Raw genomic sequence first — 20,094 nt, 5'->3', positions numbered from 1 at the left:
CATAGTAAATTAATTAACTGTTAACAAAAGCCTTCATCGGCCAAAATCTAAGGACAATGCATCTATGTGTATTTCCTCAGTTAATTCGTGATGACTTTTAACACTAAAATGTATAGTTCATACAAAATCATTTTGTTTAACCATTGACCCACAACACTTACTTAGTTTACTAATTTTAACCACTAGTTCTAAATATAGATAACTAATATTGGCATTATATTCATTCATTATCTGTTATAGCATAATTTCAAGTACAGCTGCTTTGAAACAATGCGCTACACAAATAAATTTGACCTGACACTTTTGAAAAAGGAGTTAGCTACACTGCAAGGTACTATCAAAAAGTAGATAGCTATATTGAAGCTACATAATGAGGCAATTGTTTTTACAATGTTACTATCAAACCAATAATAATAATAAAAAATGTACACTGATAACATTTATTACGCTTTTTTTCAGGTCCTCTTAGGACATGTCCGGGAAAAAGAGGACATTCTGTATGTTCACCATATAATGGATAGTCGCATATTAATACATGTCATACTAAATGATTTATTTTACCAGTAATTTTATTTATTTAACATGAAAATAATAGTTAATTAAATGCTAAGAAATTGTGCAAATAATAAATTATCAATTGTGTTAACAAATAGTTATGCATGTAAGGAATTATTTCTCTCACTGCTCCCAGTAACGCACAGATAATGAGAAATGAAAGAAACATATTCAGAACAGAAAATAAATCCCTCAAAAGGCAATAATAACTTGTTGAATTATTTTATTTAAAAAAAAGTTCAATATCCTGTCATGTTGTCTATTAACAACAAGGTGTCCAAAACATTCTTTGTTTCATAGAATAGAATGGTGTTCTTTGATCATTTTCAGATTCACCCACCCATGTATCAATCAATATCAATCAATATTTATTTATATAGCACATTTAAAAACAACCAAGGTTGACCAAAGTGCTGTACAGTCAAAAGTATACAAACCAAACAAACAAACATTAAGATGCACTCACAGGGAACAGAGAAGATTCAAGGAAGGTTAAAAGCCAAAGCGAGTTACAATAATCCAGTGTGATGAAACAAAGGCATGAATCATGGTTTCGAAATTGCTCCTGGACAGGAAGGACTTAACTTTCGTCAGTAGACGAAGATGATAAAAACACAATTTAACTACAATGCTTATTTTTTTATCAAATTTTAGGCTACTGTCAGTACACCTAAGTTCCTAGCACACAAAATACTGTATGGGGCAAGAGAACCTAGGTCAAAGTCAAGATCGCTGTTTTCATTCGGTCCAAACAACATAATTTCAGTTGTTCTCTCATTAAGGTTTAAAAAATTGTGTGCAAGCCATGATTTAAGTTCTTCTAAGCAAGCTAAGAGCGGCTGTATGGCGTGCTTGTCATTATGCTTTAGAGGGAAATAGATTTGGGTGTTGTCCGCATAGCAATGGAAGGACACTCCGTATTTGTTGAAAATGGAGCTTAAGGGGAGAATATATATAGAAAACAATAAAGGACTGAGAATTGAGCCCTGTGGTATGCCACAACAGAGATGAGTTACAGAAGATGAGTGAGGTCCAAGACATACAGTGAATTTCCTATTAGTTAAGTATGAACAAAACCATTTCAGGACTGTACCTTGAATGCCCAAACATGACTCCAGGCAGGACACAAGGATGTTATGATCAATCAAAGGCTGAGCTAAGGTTTAATAGGACTAAAGCCATAGCTTTCCCAGAACCCATAACAAGTAAAATGTCATTAAAAACTCTTAGGAGAGCAGATTCGGTGCTATGACGTGCTTTAAAACCTGATTGAAATTTTTCATAGATAGAGTTAGCAGTAAGGAAGGACTGTAGTTGCACTAGCACCACTTTCTCCAAAATTTTGGAGAAGAAAGCAGATTGGAGATAGGGCGAAAATTAGTCAGGGAAGTGGGGTCCAGATTTGGTTTCTTAAGGTAAGGCATCACAGTGGCATGTTTAAGGCAATCAGGGACATTACCAATGTATAGTCATTTGCTGAAGACAGACTGTACCCTGGTCCAACAGTATCAATGATTAATTTAAAGAAGCGTGGAGGAATGACATCCTTGGGACACATGGTGGGCTTTAGGTGGTCAATAATGTCTTTACATGTTTGCAAAGAAATGGGCTCAAAAACAGACCATGTAGAAAAACAGAATGTAACATCAGATGAGGCATACGCAGAAGGAATCATCTGAGATCTTATAGTAATAATCTTATCAGCAAAAAACCTCAAGAAGCTTTCACAGAGAGAGACAGATTTACAGGGAAAACATTTACAGTCCCTCAGGATTTCATAAGAGACTTGTAATCTATCATTTTCCCATTTACGCTCCACTCTTCTACAGGCCTGTCTGAGGGAGTGAGTGATATCATTATGCCAAGGCAATGGGTTAGGTTTGTGATGTTTATACTTCATTGGTGCAATAGAATCAAAAATGCTTACGCAGGTGGAGTTAAACAAACTTAGATGTTTGTCAGCATCTAAGTTGTGTAGTGAGGATTCCAAATTCAGTGAATTACAGACCTCACTGTAGGTTACAGAAAACTCTTCCCTGGACAAGGATGTGAATGTACGAGTCCACCGTGCCAGAGATGGAGTGTCGATAGTTTGGTCAGAAAGAGGCACTGAAAACAGTACAGGCATATGATCAGAAAAATTAGAACTACTGATTTCAATATCAGAGGCAGATAACCCTTGTGTTAAAATCAGGTCTAGGGTATGACCCTCTGTGCGCGTGGGGCCATTCACACACTGTACAAAATCAAAGGAGTCAATAAGATTTAAAAACTACTTGGATAGTGCCTTGGAGGTGTAGGGCTTTACTGGTTGTTTAGATCAGTGTTACTATCAGAAATAATTGGTAATTATTTCTTTAGTTATTAATTAATATTTAAATTAATTAATTGAATCTAACTCATTAAAACCTTATATGGGGCTCCAGTAAATGTAGTGCACTACGTTTAGGAGCGGGTTTGGTTATTAGCAATAATTAATAATTATCAAAGACAATTATTAATTATTAAAATCAATAGAACATTGATGAGAATCAATGTTAGCTTGTTCTAATCCTTTAAATCAACAATTATCAAAGATAATCGTTAATTGTTAACATCGATGAAACATTAATTAAAATTAACACTAGCTAATTGATCATTCAAATTCAACAATCATCAAAGATAATTATCAATTATCAAAAATCAATAGAATATTAATAAGGATTAACATTGACGGGCACCACCCTGGAATCAGGGACTAATAACCAGATAGTATAACAGTCTCAATATTAGATTGTTTTCTTAGGAAAATCGACATCCAAAGAATATCGATTTTTGGGAAAAAAACAATGAATGAAGGCTTCAATCTGAGCACTGACATCCCGTCAGCATGACACAGGTAAACAAATATAAACAAAGTTTATTTATGCAGTAATATCAATTAATAATTAATACAATGCAGTAAGTAAACTTCCGACTTACAACTACAAACTAAACAGTGATATGATTAGACATGGAAATCAAAATAATCCTATAACACATGAGGGTGTGTGTGTGTGAGAGAGCGAGTGTGTGTGTGTGTGTGTGTAAGGAGGGACATGCACAAAATGGTGGACGTGACTCTCGTGGAGTGTATGTCACGCGAGACTTCCGGCCAGGGAATATGGCCACGAATGTGGGCGGAGAGAAACCAGTCAATGGCGTCTACCAGTTACCGCGTGTATCCGCTTGTACGATAGCTTAGGGACAAAGCTGAGCTTTATCACGAAGCTATCTATGAGCCAAAAATGTGTGCCAGAATGTTTGTGAGGGGTCGCGTGTGTGTGTGGTTAGTACGAGAGAGAGAGAGAGAGAGAGAAAATTAAGTGAAGGCCCCAAAGCCGATTTCGCGATCGTGGGAGAGAAAGCAGCTGTTAGTTTGTCACTCAGAGACGCGGTGGACAGCTCATAAACAGTCCCGTGTTCTTTGATTCTTTAATGGAAAAACTCGAAAATGCACAACAGTCCAATTTGGTTGGACCACAATACAGCAAATCAAATTTGTGATAATTTGAAACACAAGAATAACACACTATAATATTCTATCTCTGCCCAGACGTAAACCTCTTACTTGAATCGCATGAGGATGCAGGTGGAATGTGTGTTCATCCGTCCTTTAACTCAGACTCGGTTCCTCGAGGCTTGGGTGATGACAGGAGGCCGTTTCCTCGCTCTGTCAGCGGGCAGTACTGCTGCTGATTCTTGGCGGGCTGGCGGAGAAATCAGAAATGTCGACTTGATTGAAGATGGAAGAGAAATCTTTAATCTCTTCACTTCTGCAGGCAAACGGATGAAGATGCGGATTGCTCGGTGGTCTCCTTCGGATCCATTAGAGTGTTCAGTCGAACACAGAGTAATCTCAACTCCTCCAGCGAGATGGAGATTGTATGGCCACAGTTTCAAGTCAGACGTTACTTCCTTGTGCCACGAGACTGCACCTGAGAGCAGCGATGAGCTGTGTCTACCCACGGCGAGCAAAGTTGCTGGAAGCAAATCCCGGAAGCATTTCAGAGGTATTTCTACTCCTGATGATGTCATGGTTGAGGTGTGTTATGTCGTGTGCCTCATCCAATAGGAGTTGAGAGTTCGATCCTTTAGTGAGCAAGGCTTCATGGGATTTGTAGTCTGTTTTGGACTCCCTTTGTTTGATTTTGGCACGGTTTTTATCAGTAAGATTTACGACTTGGTATGTGGGGGGCTGAGTTAGGTTTTATGACTGTGTTAGGCCTGCCTTTGTCTTCTATCTGAATACATGAGGCCCAACAGAGGTACAGCAAACATGAATATTAAAATCACCCAACATTAAAATCCTATCACCTGCATGGTGACAATTTCCCCCACAAATTCTGAGAATTCATTTAAAAAGTCCTTATTTGGCTGAGGAGGACAATACACCACAGCAAAGACTATAGGATTTGCCACAATTATTTGAAACAATTGTACTTCAAAGTAGGTGATAAACGACAGTGAACGATATTTTTAAACACAGCCACTAATCCACCACCGTGGCCAGAATTCTGAGGGGAGTTTAAAAAGTTGCAATCCTGTGGCACCATCTCAGAAAACGAACTTAGCTCGCCAACTTTAATCCAGGTGTCCGTGATACATCAAAGATCCAGAGCGTAAAAGGTAAAAAAGTCATTTAGGATAAATGTTTTATTTACCAGAGACCGTGCGTTCATCAAAGCCACTTTAAGCAGCAAAGAATCACTCTCAGGTAGCATTGCTCGGCACAGCGGTCAAAGGTTTTGGGAGTTCACTCTGCCTCGACTAATGCGAGGAGGTATACAACAGGGAGACACGGAGGGGGAGCTAGAAGTGATGGGTTGAAGCCACCGGTGTGGTACCTCCAGCGAGCGCCGAACAGCACAGTGTCCATAAACTAGCTTAAATCCCCATGAGTAAATCACACCAGCCCCCCGCAATGCAGCAGATTTCAGTCTAACAACGGTGCCTCCAAGCTTGCCGTGCTTCCTCCGGCGTTTCTTCCGAGGAACATCATCAGGATGGCGACACAGGTGTGCAGGAAGGTAAGTTAGGAGAGGCGGAGGGCAGAGGCGAGGTCCACTCCCATCACACTTAGCCAAGTCGGCAACAGTGTTGCGGATGTCGAGCAGTGTTAAACGGTCATAAACCAGTGTAGTATTGCAGTTCTTGATTAAGAAAGATGTAAAAAGGAGTATAAAAATTGCCAACGACATAGACAACATAGAGGGCAACATACAGCATGCCACATACACCGACACCATCTTTCTTATGGCCCAAAATTCCAAAAGCTGTATGTCTTGTAAAAGTAAACAAACTGTGGTTGGTTGCTTTACATAACCATCAGACAGTCTCTTCTTTTTTGCCTAATTGAACAGTAGATGGTGGTAATGCACTATTTTAGTTTGTGATCTGTCATTACATAAGAAGAAGAAAGACGCTGCCTGATTCTGAGCAGCAGCCAGAATATGCTGCTAGTTCATCAGACATTTTGGATTCTAAGCAATAAAAAAGGCTATTAGTTATAATCTGACCAAAACATGATGTAGTGTTTGGTCGCACTACACCACTACTTGCTGGTAGTTTGGTACTCCAAAAGCTACCTTACAAACGTTTCAGCTGTTCTAATCTGCACCTGGTCAGCGAGAAGATCTACTCTTCTCCCTGCATGCTACAGCGGATGTAGTGTACTAAACACTCCTGTGTTTTCACAGCAGTGTGTTTCTGCCTGTTTCTGGCAAGCCAGAAGTTTAAGAGCACATTCGATGAAGACGGAAATGTTTCTCTAGTGTTTTCCACCTACAAGCTATATCCCTCTGGCTGATGGGCTTGAGCGCTGTTCCCTAACAGTGCTCACTGAGACTACTTACTATCAGTGTGGGCATATGAAACTCATGGACTCTTGTCTCTAGCGGCTCGCTTTCATCCTGAAAGGTGAAGCTGCTCCCTTCTCTTCTCACTGATGCTCCTCATTGGCTCCCCAGGGACCGTATATCATCCTGGATATACCCCGTGAAGCAGTTTCATCTGCCTTCCTATGGCAACACTCTCGCTTTCCCGGGGTAGTATGCTGGAAACGAGAACACTTTTCAGTCTTTGCAATTACGGTATGCCAAAAGTCTGCCATGCCTCAGTGCGACTGACAGACCTCGTAGAGACTGCACAAGGCACAAATATGTTCTAAGAGAACAGACATCCAACTGAGCAGTGTCTGTTGCGCTGAACGACCGCTCCCCCCTTGATGGGCAGTTGTGTTCTGCTTCTGCCGGCCTTACAATGAGCACAGTTGAACACGGACGTGTGCTTCGGTTCATAAGGTGACCGGCTAAACTCAGTAGCATTCTGTCCTCCACCGTACAGTGCGGGACTTGCAAATTTTACACTCAGAGATACAATACCTCCTCGCCAGGATGAGATAGAGGAAGTACCGGCATACAAGGCACAGAACGGCTTCTACAGCCATTACATTTATGGTCGTCAAGTAGGACAGTGGGCTGTGGCCCATGCTGTACTTGAAGTGCTTTAATTGGACACTTACAAGTTACCATTCAATGTAGTGACTCAGAGACAAATTGGTCTCATGCCTGTCCACTGGACTGGTTGTGTCAAGCGATTGGCAGATGCATATGTGTAATTCCCCTTGCTACAGGCCATTCTTTAGATTCGCCTTCAAAGGAAATACATTCCAGTTCAAGTTCCTACCTTTTGGGTTGTTCTTGGCACTTCGCACATCTACGAAGGCTGAAGCCGAGTTATGTCCACGTTACCTCAACAATTGGTTGTGATAGCTCAAACGAAAGTACAAGTGTACAAGCACAGAAGACCTGTTGCTAGAGCACAGAAAGCATGTGAGTGCCCAGTCAATAAGTTTCCTTCTTAGGAATGAAACTCGACTCGACACGAGTCCGACGAATGTGTTCTGTCCATTCTCCTACACATGACAAGGTTCAAGCCTGTGGAGAACCCTTTCTTTGTGTCAGTGCCAGCGAGTGCTGGGCTTGATGGCCACTGCAGTCACCCTGCTAGGCTTGATACGGATGAGAACTCTCCAGTGCTGGCTCAGCCTCAGGGTCCCTCATCACGCTTGGCGACATGGTCACCTTCACCTCATAGTGAGAAGAGCCGAGTTTATTGGAAGGTGTGACACTCGCCAAGACAGCTAGACGCATAGTTGTTACAACGTACACGTCCAGCACAGGCTGGGGAGCACTGTGCGATGGACGTCTGGTGTTTGTACCTAGAAAGTGTGTGGCACATAATCACCAATATTTGGAGCAAATCATGTCTCCTTCATGCGAAGAACTTCCCTGACCACCTGAACAGCAGACCACGTTACTCTAGCATCAGGATGCAACAAGACTCCCTTCAGCTTGCTATATTAAGTATTGTGCAAGATATGGGAAAACAAGAAAACAGGTTTACTGGTGACGCCAATGGCCCAACAGCCACTAGTCCCCAATGTGGCAGAGCTGCAAGATGCTCCCCCATGGCAAATTCCTTTAAGGTCTGATCTGTTCTCACAAACCGAGGCATGATCTGGCATCCTCTGTCAGAGCTGTGGAGACTGCATGTCTGGCCTATGAATGGGGCTTGTCTATCACAGAGTTGTTGCAGTTGGTGTTGAACACCGTACTTTGAGTAACGAGACGTTAACAACATGGAGCATAGTTACACATGAACTATAACATAGTTTACATGAACTAACAAAGAACAGTACTTTTACAGCATTTATACCATGGTCTGTTCAAATACTCGATTCTGATTGGTTGGAATGTGTGCGTTAAAACCGTTTCATGCACAGGTAGATCCGGTCAGTTTTAATCACTGTTCTGTATTAATGCACCTACTGTGCTGTCCTCCATAATGAGACATTGCAAGAGTTTTATGCTTCTGTTCAAATTACCTCTGGATGTGAATATAGTCTCAGAGCTGGGATTAACCGTCACATCACAAAACAACATTATCAAGACTTGCAGTGCCATCTTTAAATCAACTGTGAAGTGCTATAGGAAACATGGAAAAGACAATAGTGTTCATTAGCCCCGGAATACTCACCTAAAGTGCTTGTGAGAAAAGTATGGTTTGATATTCAGCTGTTTTGCACAGAGGAGGAGTGAAGGTAACAGAGATTCTTGAAATGATTGTTTCGCTGTGTGGCAAGACGATTTATATTGTAATATGAAAAAATTAATCTAAAATTGCTGACCTGCTGAACATGTGCCTCTAGAGTTAACAGCTACAGATGGAGACTGTTTCGTAACACGCAGTCTTTTGCTGTTTTTTAATCATGTAAGGCCACATCACAATTTAATTCTTAATTCAATCAATTGTGCAACCTTAATGGATACCATATGGATGTCTAAGTGGTCAAAGTCTACAGGATTGGAGCATTTTGGATGATTTTCTTCTCATCATGTACAGTATTTGCCACTTTAACAACTGTCACGTCAGCAATGCTGGTTCATGTTTTCATTAATGTGAAAATGACAAAGAATAGGAATTAGATATTATGTATTCTGAGGAGTGTCAACCCTTCGACATTATGTAGCAATTATTATTTCAGGATTGAATATTTAAATTCACAGTTTTTAAAGGGTGTTTGGTCTCTAAAAACTGTGATATTATCGCACTACTTTATCTCTGTGACTGATTTAGAAAGGGCAGAACTCTAGATCAAACAGCCCATAGATAAAGTTAACCATTATTGTTATTCTTCCAGTCAAAATTTGTGCTTTAAAAATCAATAACAGCTGTTATTTATCAATGCTGGCAAGTAACAATGGTATAAGAAGGATAATCCATGGCTAGATGTGCGTTAAATGATTAGAATGCACTTCGCATCTGTGGTTCTTCCCCTCCACGTTGTGCATTAAAATCGTTTAATGCACACCTAGCCATGGATTATCCCTTACTTATTAATCTTGGTTCATGTTAATTTCAACATATACTAATTCATTTTTAAATCAAAAGTTGTATATTTTAACATTAGTTAATGCACTATGAACTAACATGAACTAACAATGAACAATTGTATTTTTATTAACTAAAATGAACAAAGATGAATAAATGCTGTTAGAAATATGTTGTTCATTGTTTGTTCATTTTAAAGAATGGAACCTTATTATAAAGTGTTACTGGGATAACTCTACCTCTGTGTATGTCTGTGCATATTCACATCTGTCTACATTATAATTCTTTTGACAACATTATAATGCAGACACACGTGAAAAATGTCTGAAACTGTGTACTGAAAAGAACACATTTTTCCTCCTGAAAATTTCCTTGAAATCCATTTTTGACAGTGTCTGATGTGTCAGAGGAACTTGCCTTACTTGATTAAGAGAGAGAGAGTTTGATTCTTTTCTTTCCTTCTGTTTGCGTCATTTCTGATAAAACTTCATCCTTCCTTCCAACTCTCTTCTCAACAGAACACAAGAACACAACATATTTTTTAAATGTTAACATAAACTAGGGAGCTCAGGCATCCTCTCTTTTCAATTTGTGTGTGTGTGTGTGTGTGTGTGTGTGTGTGTGTGTGTGTGTGTGTGTGTGAAGCTCCTGAGTCCTGTTCCTTTTGACCTCTCAGGTCATTTCCTGTCCAGTGCTCAGACAGTCTGTCACACCTCTGTGCGTTTACGGTCTCAAGTCCTTTGTTTGTTTTTTCTTATTCTTGTTATACTTTGTCAGGATTCATCCAAAATACTTGCAATATTAGCTACAATAGAGTTTGTGTGCTTTACAAGATGTTGTTGTATTTTAATTATTTTTTGTTTACAGTGCATTTGTGGCTTTAGATAACACAAGACAGAATCAATCTTGCAGAATGTTCCATAGTTATGTAATGCAAAAACACACTTCCTTCAATTCATACTTCGTATATACAATATAGACTGCTCCAGAGAATCTGTTGTTATAGATGTTAATGTTAATATGGCAATAATCTTAGCTTCAGACGTTACATCTAAGAACCATTCACAGTCCATTCACTTTTTCTATCTGCCAAGCTTTAATCTGATTGGCTGGCTTTATGCAACATCTGGAAGTAAGGGCGCACAGGTTTATCTTTTTTTTTAGGTAGTCATATTTACAAAGTTCCGGGTTGATCAAGTGCTTCTGAAGTTGAAATAATCACTGGATTTGCCATTTTAGTAGCATTAAATCAGAGATTTGTTGGATACCTTGTAGGACATAAACTAGATATTCCCAAGCATAAACTAGATATCCACAACATCTCTTCCTGTCTAAGTGGGCAGCTCTTGGCCAGAATAAGCTGTAATGTGGTCCAGACCTATGACCGATGGTCATGTACCGTATTCAAGACTAGTGTAGCATGCTACACTATTACTCCAACAACATCTTTTGATAAAGACATCTCATGAATGTTAGCATTTGCCTGCCTTTACATGAATGCTCCCTTTGTTAAGGAATTATAAAGGGATTCATTAATGACTAATAATTCATTTACAAATGCATTATTAATCATTGAAATTATGTGGTTATAAGAACATGCGTTAAAAGGATGACTTTCATGCAACACTTGCCAAAGATTGAGCCATTTTACCTCACATGTTATAAATGCTTAATAACACTTATTCAACATTAGTAACCTACGAAATTGCATATTAATATAAAATGGACACATATGAAGCATTTATTAAGGAGTTGCCAACATTATAAACCTATGTACATAAAGTTCAGTATGGTTTAATGGTCATCAGGCTTTATTATGATATATAATAAGCATGAAGAGCTGAAAAGTGCTTTTGCAGTGGACTTTAGGTCATTAGGACTAGTTAAAATCATTCTTTTGACATCAACCTGACAAAGAAAAGTGACAACACAAGTGAGTCAAGACATTACAGTCATTAATATAAATACAGAATGACATAATCCCCTTTTTAATATCAATATAATAGTCTATTTTTGCTGCATTGTATATAAATCATGAATTAGGGCATTTTATGTTTTTATAGATTATGTTTAAAGTGTATTAATAAGCATGTTACAACATATTTTAAGTAAGTTAAAATGCTCACTATTTGGTAAGTATTGGGTGAAAGTCACCCTTTTTATACATGTTGCTATAACGGCATGTGAATGGTTGCATTTGTAAATGACTTAGTCATTAATGAACCACTTTATAAACCCTTAACAAATAGAACATTAATGTAAAGTGTTACTATAATGATAAGATCAAAGCAGTTCCAACAAATTTAATTTGAAGCAGATATAAACAGTGAAACTAGTTATGTGAGAGAGTCATGATGTTATGAATGATTTGTAAGTTCTTGTGGGAAAATGTGTCAGCCAAAAGCACATACATCAACACTGTCTGGCAATATTTCACTGTGAATATATATTGCTAAAACTGGTTAACAAAAAGAACCATCCATTCATTTTCCCTCTTGTCTGGCATTTCCATGTTGAATGTGTTTGTGTTTTGTTTTCCAGAAATCATTCACGCAAAGTCCCATCAAACTTCACCACAAATCCATTACACAGGTATTACAGGTACCCTGTTTTTAGACTGAGAGGTGTCAGTTAAAGTGGTGAACTGTGTGACAGTATGTGTTATCTCTGTCCCTGTCTCAGGTGGCCTCAGAGAAGATCTTGCAGGCAGGTAAAGTGTTACGAAGCACCATCCTGTCCCGAGCACCTCACATGATCAGAGACAGGAAGTACCACCTGAAAACATACAGGTGAGTAGGTCAGGGAGGGGCAGAAGTCTTAAAATGTGTTTGATTGTCTATAATATTTAAAGACAACAAGTATAAATGGGCCATGCTATATATTTTTATTGTTTAAATGAAAAATATATAGTATATATAATTTTCCACCCTTTCTCTGACCCAATCCAACAGTACTGTGCCTTTAAATCACATTACTAATTACTTTACTTTTCACAGGAAAGTTTTTTTTTCTGCTCAACACGTGGACATACAGTATGAACATAGTTCATGTTTTAAAGGAATATTCCGGGTTCAATGCAAGTTAAGCTCAATCGACAGCATTTGTCACATAATGTTGATTACCACAAAAATTAATTTAGACTTGAAGCACTTACAATGGAAGTGAATGGGGCCAATTTTTTGAGAGTTTAAACACAGAAATGTGAAGTTTATAATTTTATAAAAGCACTTGCATTAATTCTTCTGTTAAAACTAATGTATTATTTGAGCTGTAAAGTTGTTTAAATTGTCATTTTTACAGTCGTTTTAGGGTTTGTTTATATCGTTATGGTAACGAAGTTGTAAAATTGACTATAACTTTACACAGAAAGGGATAGTAAGTGATTTTATCACGTGATTTTATTTATGTTTACATCTTGTGGTTATACTTTTGAAAGTGTGTATTAAAATGTTCAAAAATTGGCCCCCATTCACTTCCATTGTAAGTGTCTCACTAGAAACTCGATTATTGCTTTTTTAAAGAAAAGGAGTGACGAGTCAAAAGTATTTTTTGTGGTAATCAATATTATGCCACAAATGCTGTCAGTTGAGCTTAACTTGGACTGAACCTCAAATATTCCTTCAATAGGTGCAGTATGTAAGATTCAGAAACCCTTGTTATTAATGACACCTGTGGCCGTTAAGTGAACTGCAGCCAGCTACCCGTTGCTCGTGCTCGGCCTTGTGCACACACTCCATAGGGACGCGAGCGAGCATCCAAAACAATGACGTAACGTACAAAGAGACTGAATGTGATCCACCGACATCATGCTGACAGATGAGGTAGAATAATTAAAATTACACAATTATGATTGTTTTACTACAAACTTTGAGACTAAACTAAAACTACTTATCAGCTAACATAGCATACTGATACACACATACAGCTACATACTACCGAACTATACCAGACAGTTTACTGTTCCACTGTTATGTTGCACTATTGTATGTTTTGTATGTCATATGTTGTACTACGATATTTGCTTAAATTTATCCTGTATACCTGACTTCAGTATAAAGAGAAGATCGTTGAAATTATTTGAAAGTTACGAAGCAAGGTAGCTTGCAATTCGTCAGCATTGAGCAGGCAAAAATTACACAGATCAATCCTTATGGCACTATATTTCACATGCTTTGCAGTTATGTAAGCTTACCTGTCCAATAAGAAGAACGGCAATTCAGGGTCGGTTTTGATCCCCAAAACCAAACGAAGATCCCTCCAGGAATCAAATGCCCTGCTGATGTTCACTCTAGTTTTCGCTCGACCACGATCACATTCTCGCTTAGCCAGACGGGATTCAGTAGGTAAATGTTTTTTATTTTATTTTATTTTTTTGGCTTACTCTGAGTTTGTGAAGGAGTCGGTGTTGTGCTGGGAGCCGGACCTTTGCTGGATTCCATCTCTAAGATAACGTTACCTAGTGTTGCAGTTTGTTGTCGCTGTTGAATAGCAGAAGAGAAGCACTGAGGCAAGGCTCTCGGGAGTGTGCATAAACGTCACATCCTTTTGATTTTTCTGGCAAAAGCGACCCACTCCCTTCACAGGAAAATCAGCCTACAAGCTTTAATCGGCAACCTAGGAAGTCCGGGAAGGGCTCATTTTTTAAGTTGCGTTACAAGCCGTTCATACATTGGCAAAAAAAAAAAAGGCGAATATTACATGAAAATTGTTACATATTGTACCTTTAAATGTTTTCAACATAAATTATATTGTTTTAGAAATATGTGTAACTCAAGTAATGTTCTTCATAGTTATTAACTTAGGTGAAAGTCAGTAACTGTAATCTGATTACAAGAATTGAAAATGACTACTTTTTGATTAACAAAGTAATTAGAAAACTTTTTCTTTTGACTTTGTAATCAAATTACACCCAGCATTGCATATAATGTATAACTTCTGTTGAGTACTCTGCATATCTGTCTCTGTGTGTTGTAGACAGTGCTGTATAGGCACAGAGCTTGTTGATTGGCTGTTGCAGCACACATCCTGTGTTCACTCTCGTGTTCAGGCAGTGGGCATGTGGCAGGTGCTGCTGGAGGAGGGAGTGTTAAACCACGGTGAGCGTTTCATTAATTAACTAAATCACAGCAACGTTGCAGCACTATGTCTCAGTTTGAAGCAACTCTCAAAGCTGCAGTGTTTTATTTTCTTCTTCACTAGTGTCACCAAATGTAACTGCAAAAAAAGTTTTATTTTGTTTTTCAAACTGGTTTTCCAAGCACTCCATTACCCCCCCCCCCCCCCATAGTACAAGCACAAATCCAACACAAACCTTATATTAAAAAAAACTGATCAAAATGGCCCAAAATGTTAAGGCTTGTAGAGTCCCGTCAAGTTAGGGTTTCTTTTATAGTTGTTGTTAGTGGATTAGTGAAGTCATTAGTCCCCTTTAGTGATTTGTGTTTTGTAATGTATCTTTATTAGTTTTCCTGCATGTGCTCTCTAAACCGGCTGATGATGTTCTGTAGTTGACCAGGAGCTGAGTTTCCAAGATAAGTATCTCTTCTATCGCTTCCTGGAGGACGAGACGGAGGATGCTTCCCTCCCCAGTGAGGATGAGAAGAAAGAGAATGATGAAGAGCTGCAGGACACACTTCTACTTCTCTCTCAGATCGGACCTGACGCCCATCTGCGAATGATCCTGCGGAAACAGTATGGAACTTCTGGCACTCCCAGTTATACAGTTAACTGCCTCTCAGAGATGGAATGCGTATTTACCTCCATTTGCCTGCTTTTCTCCCAACTTTCCCACATCACTGAGAGCCAGAAACTCTCCAAAGATAGATTAGACTATAACATACACTTTAACAGTGCGTAGGAGAGGAAATATTTGCACCAAATCTAAACTTTTTTTAAATTTTATTTAAAATGTCAGAATAAATGTAAAATCATCTATATTGGATGACATAACTGTCTTGTCTGCAGGCCTGGCCAGAGGACAGTAGATGACCTGGAGATCATTTATGAGGAGCTGCTGCATATTAAAGCCTTATCTTATCTCTCCACCACTGTAAGTCCACTCAAAATGAGCTTACAGTTTTGAATAAACCACATTTCATTAGTTCAAGGTATAATTCTGCCATTATTTACTTATCCTCATTCCAAACCTGTAAAATTTGTGAAGCATGACGGAAGAGGTTTTGAAATTCTCAGTGCTGCTCTTTTTCCAGTAATTAAAGTGAATGTGGATTGGGGCAGTCAAGATACAGTATGACTTGTATGCTACAGTACAGTATTCTTCTAAAGCCAAACGATGACTTCAGGGAATTTTAAGTGTATTTAGAAAATGAATATTCTGAGTACAATACAAGTTAAGCTCAATCAACAGCATTTTTGTCATAATGTTGATTACCACAAAAAATGATTTCGGCTCGTCCCTCCTTTTCTTTAAAAAAGCACAAATCAGAGGTTACAGTGAGGCTACAATAAGTGAATGTAATAAAACTTTAGAAGGTTTAAAGGCAGAAATGTTAAGCTTATAATTTTATAAAAGTACTTGCATTAATTCTTAAGAAAAAAGATTTTTGCTTTTTTTAAAGAAAAGGAGGGGCAAGTCAAAATAATTTTTTGTGGTAATCAATATTATGCCACAAATGCTGTTGATTGAGCTTAACTTGTTTTGAACCCGGAATATTCCTTTAAAGCAGTGTTTCCCAACCACTGTGCCGTGGCACACTAGTGTGCTGTGAAAGTTTGTCAGGTGTGCTGTGGAAAATTAAATTATTATTAATAATAATTTCAGGGATCCAAACTCCTCACCTTTCGGAGAAACACTCTCAGTATTTTGCTTGTGTTATGTTTTGGCCTCTAGAGGTCCTCATGGTGCTCTCATGCCCAGTTGTCTCAACTTGTAATTAGTGTTATTAGGTTCATACGGAAGCCCTGAACCGCAAGATGGAAAAAAAAATGTACGGTGAAAAAATACAATAAAAATACTGTCTCAGTTCCTTCCTGAGCCTAAGTCTTAAATTTTTTTCTCTCTTCAAATTTTTTTATTTTTCTCTCTTCAAATATTTTTTTTTCTCTTCAAAGAGGTATTTTTTTTCTCTCTTCAAAAATGTTTTTTTTTTCTCTCTTCAAAAATGTTTTTTCTCTCTTTTTTCTTTTTTGTAGAGAGAAAAAAAAATGATTGAAGAGAGAAATTTTTTTTTTTTTTGAAGTGAGGAACCTTGCGGTTTAGGGCTTCTGTAGGTTCACATGTGTTTCGTTCAGCTGTGTGTATTCAAGTGTCTCTGTCTCCTAGATTCTTTGCTTGTTGTTTAGTTTTTTCTGAAGCCAGTTGCCTGAGTAAGTGTTCTCTAAACTCTGTGACATTTGATTAAATCTGCCCTTGGATTATACCCTTCTCTGTTTTATTTCTTGTGGATTTTCTCCTCTGGAGTTTTTGCTTTAAGATTATTGTAATACTTTTTTAGAATGCCATTTTTTGGACTTGTTTTGTTTTTGAGAATTACTTTTTTCTGTTTTTGCTCCAGCAACAAGAAATATTTAAAAATTTTCCAAATTTGTGAAGAGACATTGAATGTCTCATAATTTCTTTTAATTAAATATTACCTTATCGTTTACGAATATCAGAGACCCCAGTTATTGAACTAATTTAAATTCACCAAGAAAACGCTTAGACCTAAACATAAATGAGTTCTTTTATTACTTTCTGCTATCAAAGCAACTGCAAGATTTTTTTCTCTCTTCCAAATACATGTTTTCAATGTTTATTGTGCACACCTCCCGCTTTTTTACGTGGCAAACTTGTAAAATCGCCCCTCTGTGACACTTTCTGCAACTCTTGTCATGTGGAGGGCAATGTGGCGCTTGACGCTGGCGTTGAACGGAGCGTTGATGCCTCGACTCAACTCATGTGAATAAGCTTTACAATGAAAGAACATTATTGAAACTCAACATTATTATTATTTGTCTATTATTGTGGACTTTTCTGATAAAAGTCATGCTCAGCAGTTTAAATAGGCTTCTGTAGGAAAATGATACCGTAGATCTGCTTTGTGTTTATAATTCTTATACTGAAGTCAGTAGATTTGTAGCCATGCAAGTTTTAATAAAGGAGAAACTCACTATTATTAGACTATTATTGTTGTCTTTTTGGATGAAAAATAATGCTCAGACTGAAGGAAGACTATAAATCTGCTTTGTTCTTTTAATGCTTAAACACTATAAAGTCTCTTGGTAGATTTCGGTCATGAACGAATCAAAATGATTCACTGACTCACTCATACCACATAAGACGCTCATTTGTCTCCACCTAGTGACATTTCCAGAAGGGGTCACTGAACTAATCAGTTAATAAAATTGAACAAATTTGTGAAACAGAAGCAAGCTTCACCAAAATACTCTTTATTTTGCAGCTAATTCTGCACAATTGTAATCTTGAATAAACTTGAATCACTAAAATAGCTGGAATTGGTACTTTTAGCTTATTCTTTTAAAAAAAATGTCCCCAGAAATTTTTTTCGTGGACCACTGATTGTCTTACCTTTTTTGCCCCTCATGAGTTTGCATCCCTGTAATTTGTTGTGGCATTGCAAGAATTACAAATTACAATCACAAATTAGAAAAGCAAATTTGTTGTTTTTCATTACCCATTTAGTGCTCTTGCCACCTGTGACCTCAGGATAGCCTACCTATGTGACTTGTTTTTTTGTTTGTTTGTATGTTTGTTTGTTTTTTGCATAGCCGAATTTCAAACATTACAAGTAAACACGCTACTAAGATGGACAGAAAACACAGACAAGTTCTTGATAAGGAAAAATATTGATGATGGTTAGCCTATGTGGGATAGTGGTGTGCCGTAGAATTTTTTAGTCGTAAAAAGTGTGCTGTGGCAGAAAAAAGGTTGGGAAACACTGCTTTAAAGTGAGCAAAACACTGAAATTTGTTATTCACTGCAAAACTTTAAGATGCATTGAGTGTGACGGCAATGACTACACATGCAAGAACCAATGATGTTTGATATCACAAGATGGATTTCATCCACATATTTTTATGTGAATTTTGGGATATTGCATAAAAATGCTGGATGGAAACATACAAGATGTGAAAATGCTCATTAAAAACATATATGCTCACTTTAGGTGGATCGATTTCTTTAAAATTCAGTAACACATGCAAACACGTTTATTGAATATATTCCTATAGAATTTAAGTAGGAATGTAGATGTGTCTTTTCATGTGAAATGCCAAAGCCTGTCATCAAAATGGTTGGCTACAATTACCTCCCAGAATTGTCCAGACCTAAGGCATCTGCCGCTGACCGCTAGCAATAATGAAGTTTGTCAGAGCATTTTGTCTGTGCTCTAAACTGCAAGTAATTCATTACCTGTATTAAAAGGGCCACAGTGGCTTCAACTTCCATTTTCATTACTTTACGATTTTCTTGTCTTAAACACAGGGAATGGAAATGTTGCCTTATTCTCAAAATATTTTAGTGATAATCTGATTTTGTGCATAAATTAAATCCGTATCTTAGATGCAAACATAATTATTGACATCAAACCTGGTTTGACACATCGTGACATGCCATATTTACATATACACAAGCACAAATAAGATTTGAGAGCCATGGCAGAGGGGTTACCGTTTAAGTAAATATTCCGATTATCAGTGAATTATGACTTAAATTTCAGTCTTGCATCATAGTAATTTATCGTATAGCTTCAGAAGACATGGAATACACTATAGCTTATGAGTCTTATTACACGGCACTCTGGAATACTTGATTCTGATTAGTCAATGGCGCCATCTAGCTGTCTGATTTCTCTGAGTAACAACTGCACATCCACGTATCAGACCGCTCATTGCGAATCATCTTTCCTGCTTCTCGGATCACTGTGCAATCTATACTAAGCTAATAAAATAATTTCAACTCAAATCAATGTTTCATGTCCAGTTATTTGTTTATTTGGCAAGTACTCTTATAATAATATGGATGATGAGTGGTCAGATGGTCATTTTTACAAAATAAAAACAAAAGAACTCAGACGCAAACTGGAGGTTGATTTCAGATGTTCAGCGATTTCTTTCTTGTCACATAATTACACAATTTCAATGCAAATCAATATTTCTTGTCCATTTATTTCTTAAGTAGGCCATAGGCGTGTAACTCCGCTTCGCATCGGGGTGCTAATAATCATCCTGTGGGGGTTTACTTTGCGATAAAAACTGGCTGACAGTACATTATCCCTTACTTACCTACTTTTATGGTGCTTTTTGTTTTTGGAATGTGACAGCCCCAGTCCTCATTTACTTTCATTGGAGGATGGAAAAGAGCTCCCCGAACATTCTGCAAAAACTTCTACTTTTGTGTTCCATAGAAGAAAGAAAATCATATGGTTTTGGAATGATTACTTTATTATTACTTTAATGCAGAGTTTTTCTATGTGTTTGTTTTGTTTCAAATATCAATTGCTTTCAGATAAAGGTGATATTCCTTTCTCACAATTACATGGTGACATTGGTTTCATTACTAATAGACTATTCTATTCTCTTTCTCCTCAGGTGAAGAGGGAATTAGCTGGCGTTCTAATATTTGAGTCCCATGCAAAAGCAGGCACAGTGTGTAAGTGTCAAAGCTAC

General features: G+C 37.8%; 1 protein-coding gene across 5 annotated transcripts in view; it reads left to right on the top strand.

Annotated features, from left to right (window-relative positions):
* Window positions 1-20,094, top strand: part of rapgef4a (Rap guanine nucleotide exchange factor 4a) — a 117,220-nt gene that overhangs the window by 65,007 nt on the left and 32,119 nt on the right. For all 5 annotated transcript variants that reach the window (XR_007898512.1, XR_007898513.1, XM_051710838.1 and 2 more), the window contains 6 exons: window positions 12,010-12,060; window positions 12,151-12,257; window positions 14,443-14,564; window positions 14,976-15,159; window positions 15,433-15,517; window positions 20,017-20,077. Coding sequence is in view for 3 of the 5 variants with exons in the window: in XM_051710838.1 (XP_051566798.1) it covers window positions 12,010-12,060; window positions 12,151-12,257; window positions 14,443-14,564; window positions 14,976-15,159; window positions 15,433-15,517; window positions 20,017-20,077 (610 nt within the window). In the remaining 2 variants the exon portion in view is untranslated. The remainder of the gene's footprint in view (window positions 1-12,009; window positions 12,061-12,150; window positions 12,258-14,442; window positions 14,565-14,975; window positions 15,160-15,432; window positions 15,518-20,016; window positions 20,078-20,094) is intronic.

This window comes from Myxocyprinus asiaticus, chromosome 11 (assembly GCF_019703515.2).
Source record: "Myxocyprinus asiaticus isolate MX2 ecotype Aquarium Trade chromosome 11, UBuf_Myxa_2, whole genome shotgun sequence".
NCBI lineage: Eukaryota > Metazoa > Chordata > Actinopteri > Cypriniformes > Catostomidae > Myxocyprinus > Myxocyprinus asiaticus.
The sequence above is the reverse complement of the archived record's forward strand: the minus strand, read 5'-3'. Positions and strand labels throughout refer to the sequence as shown.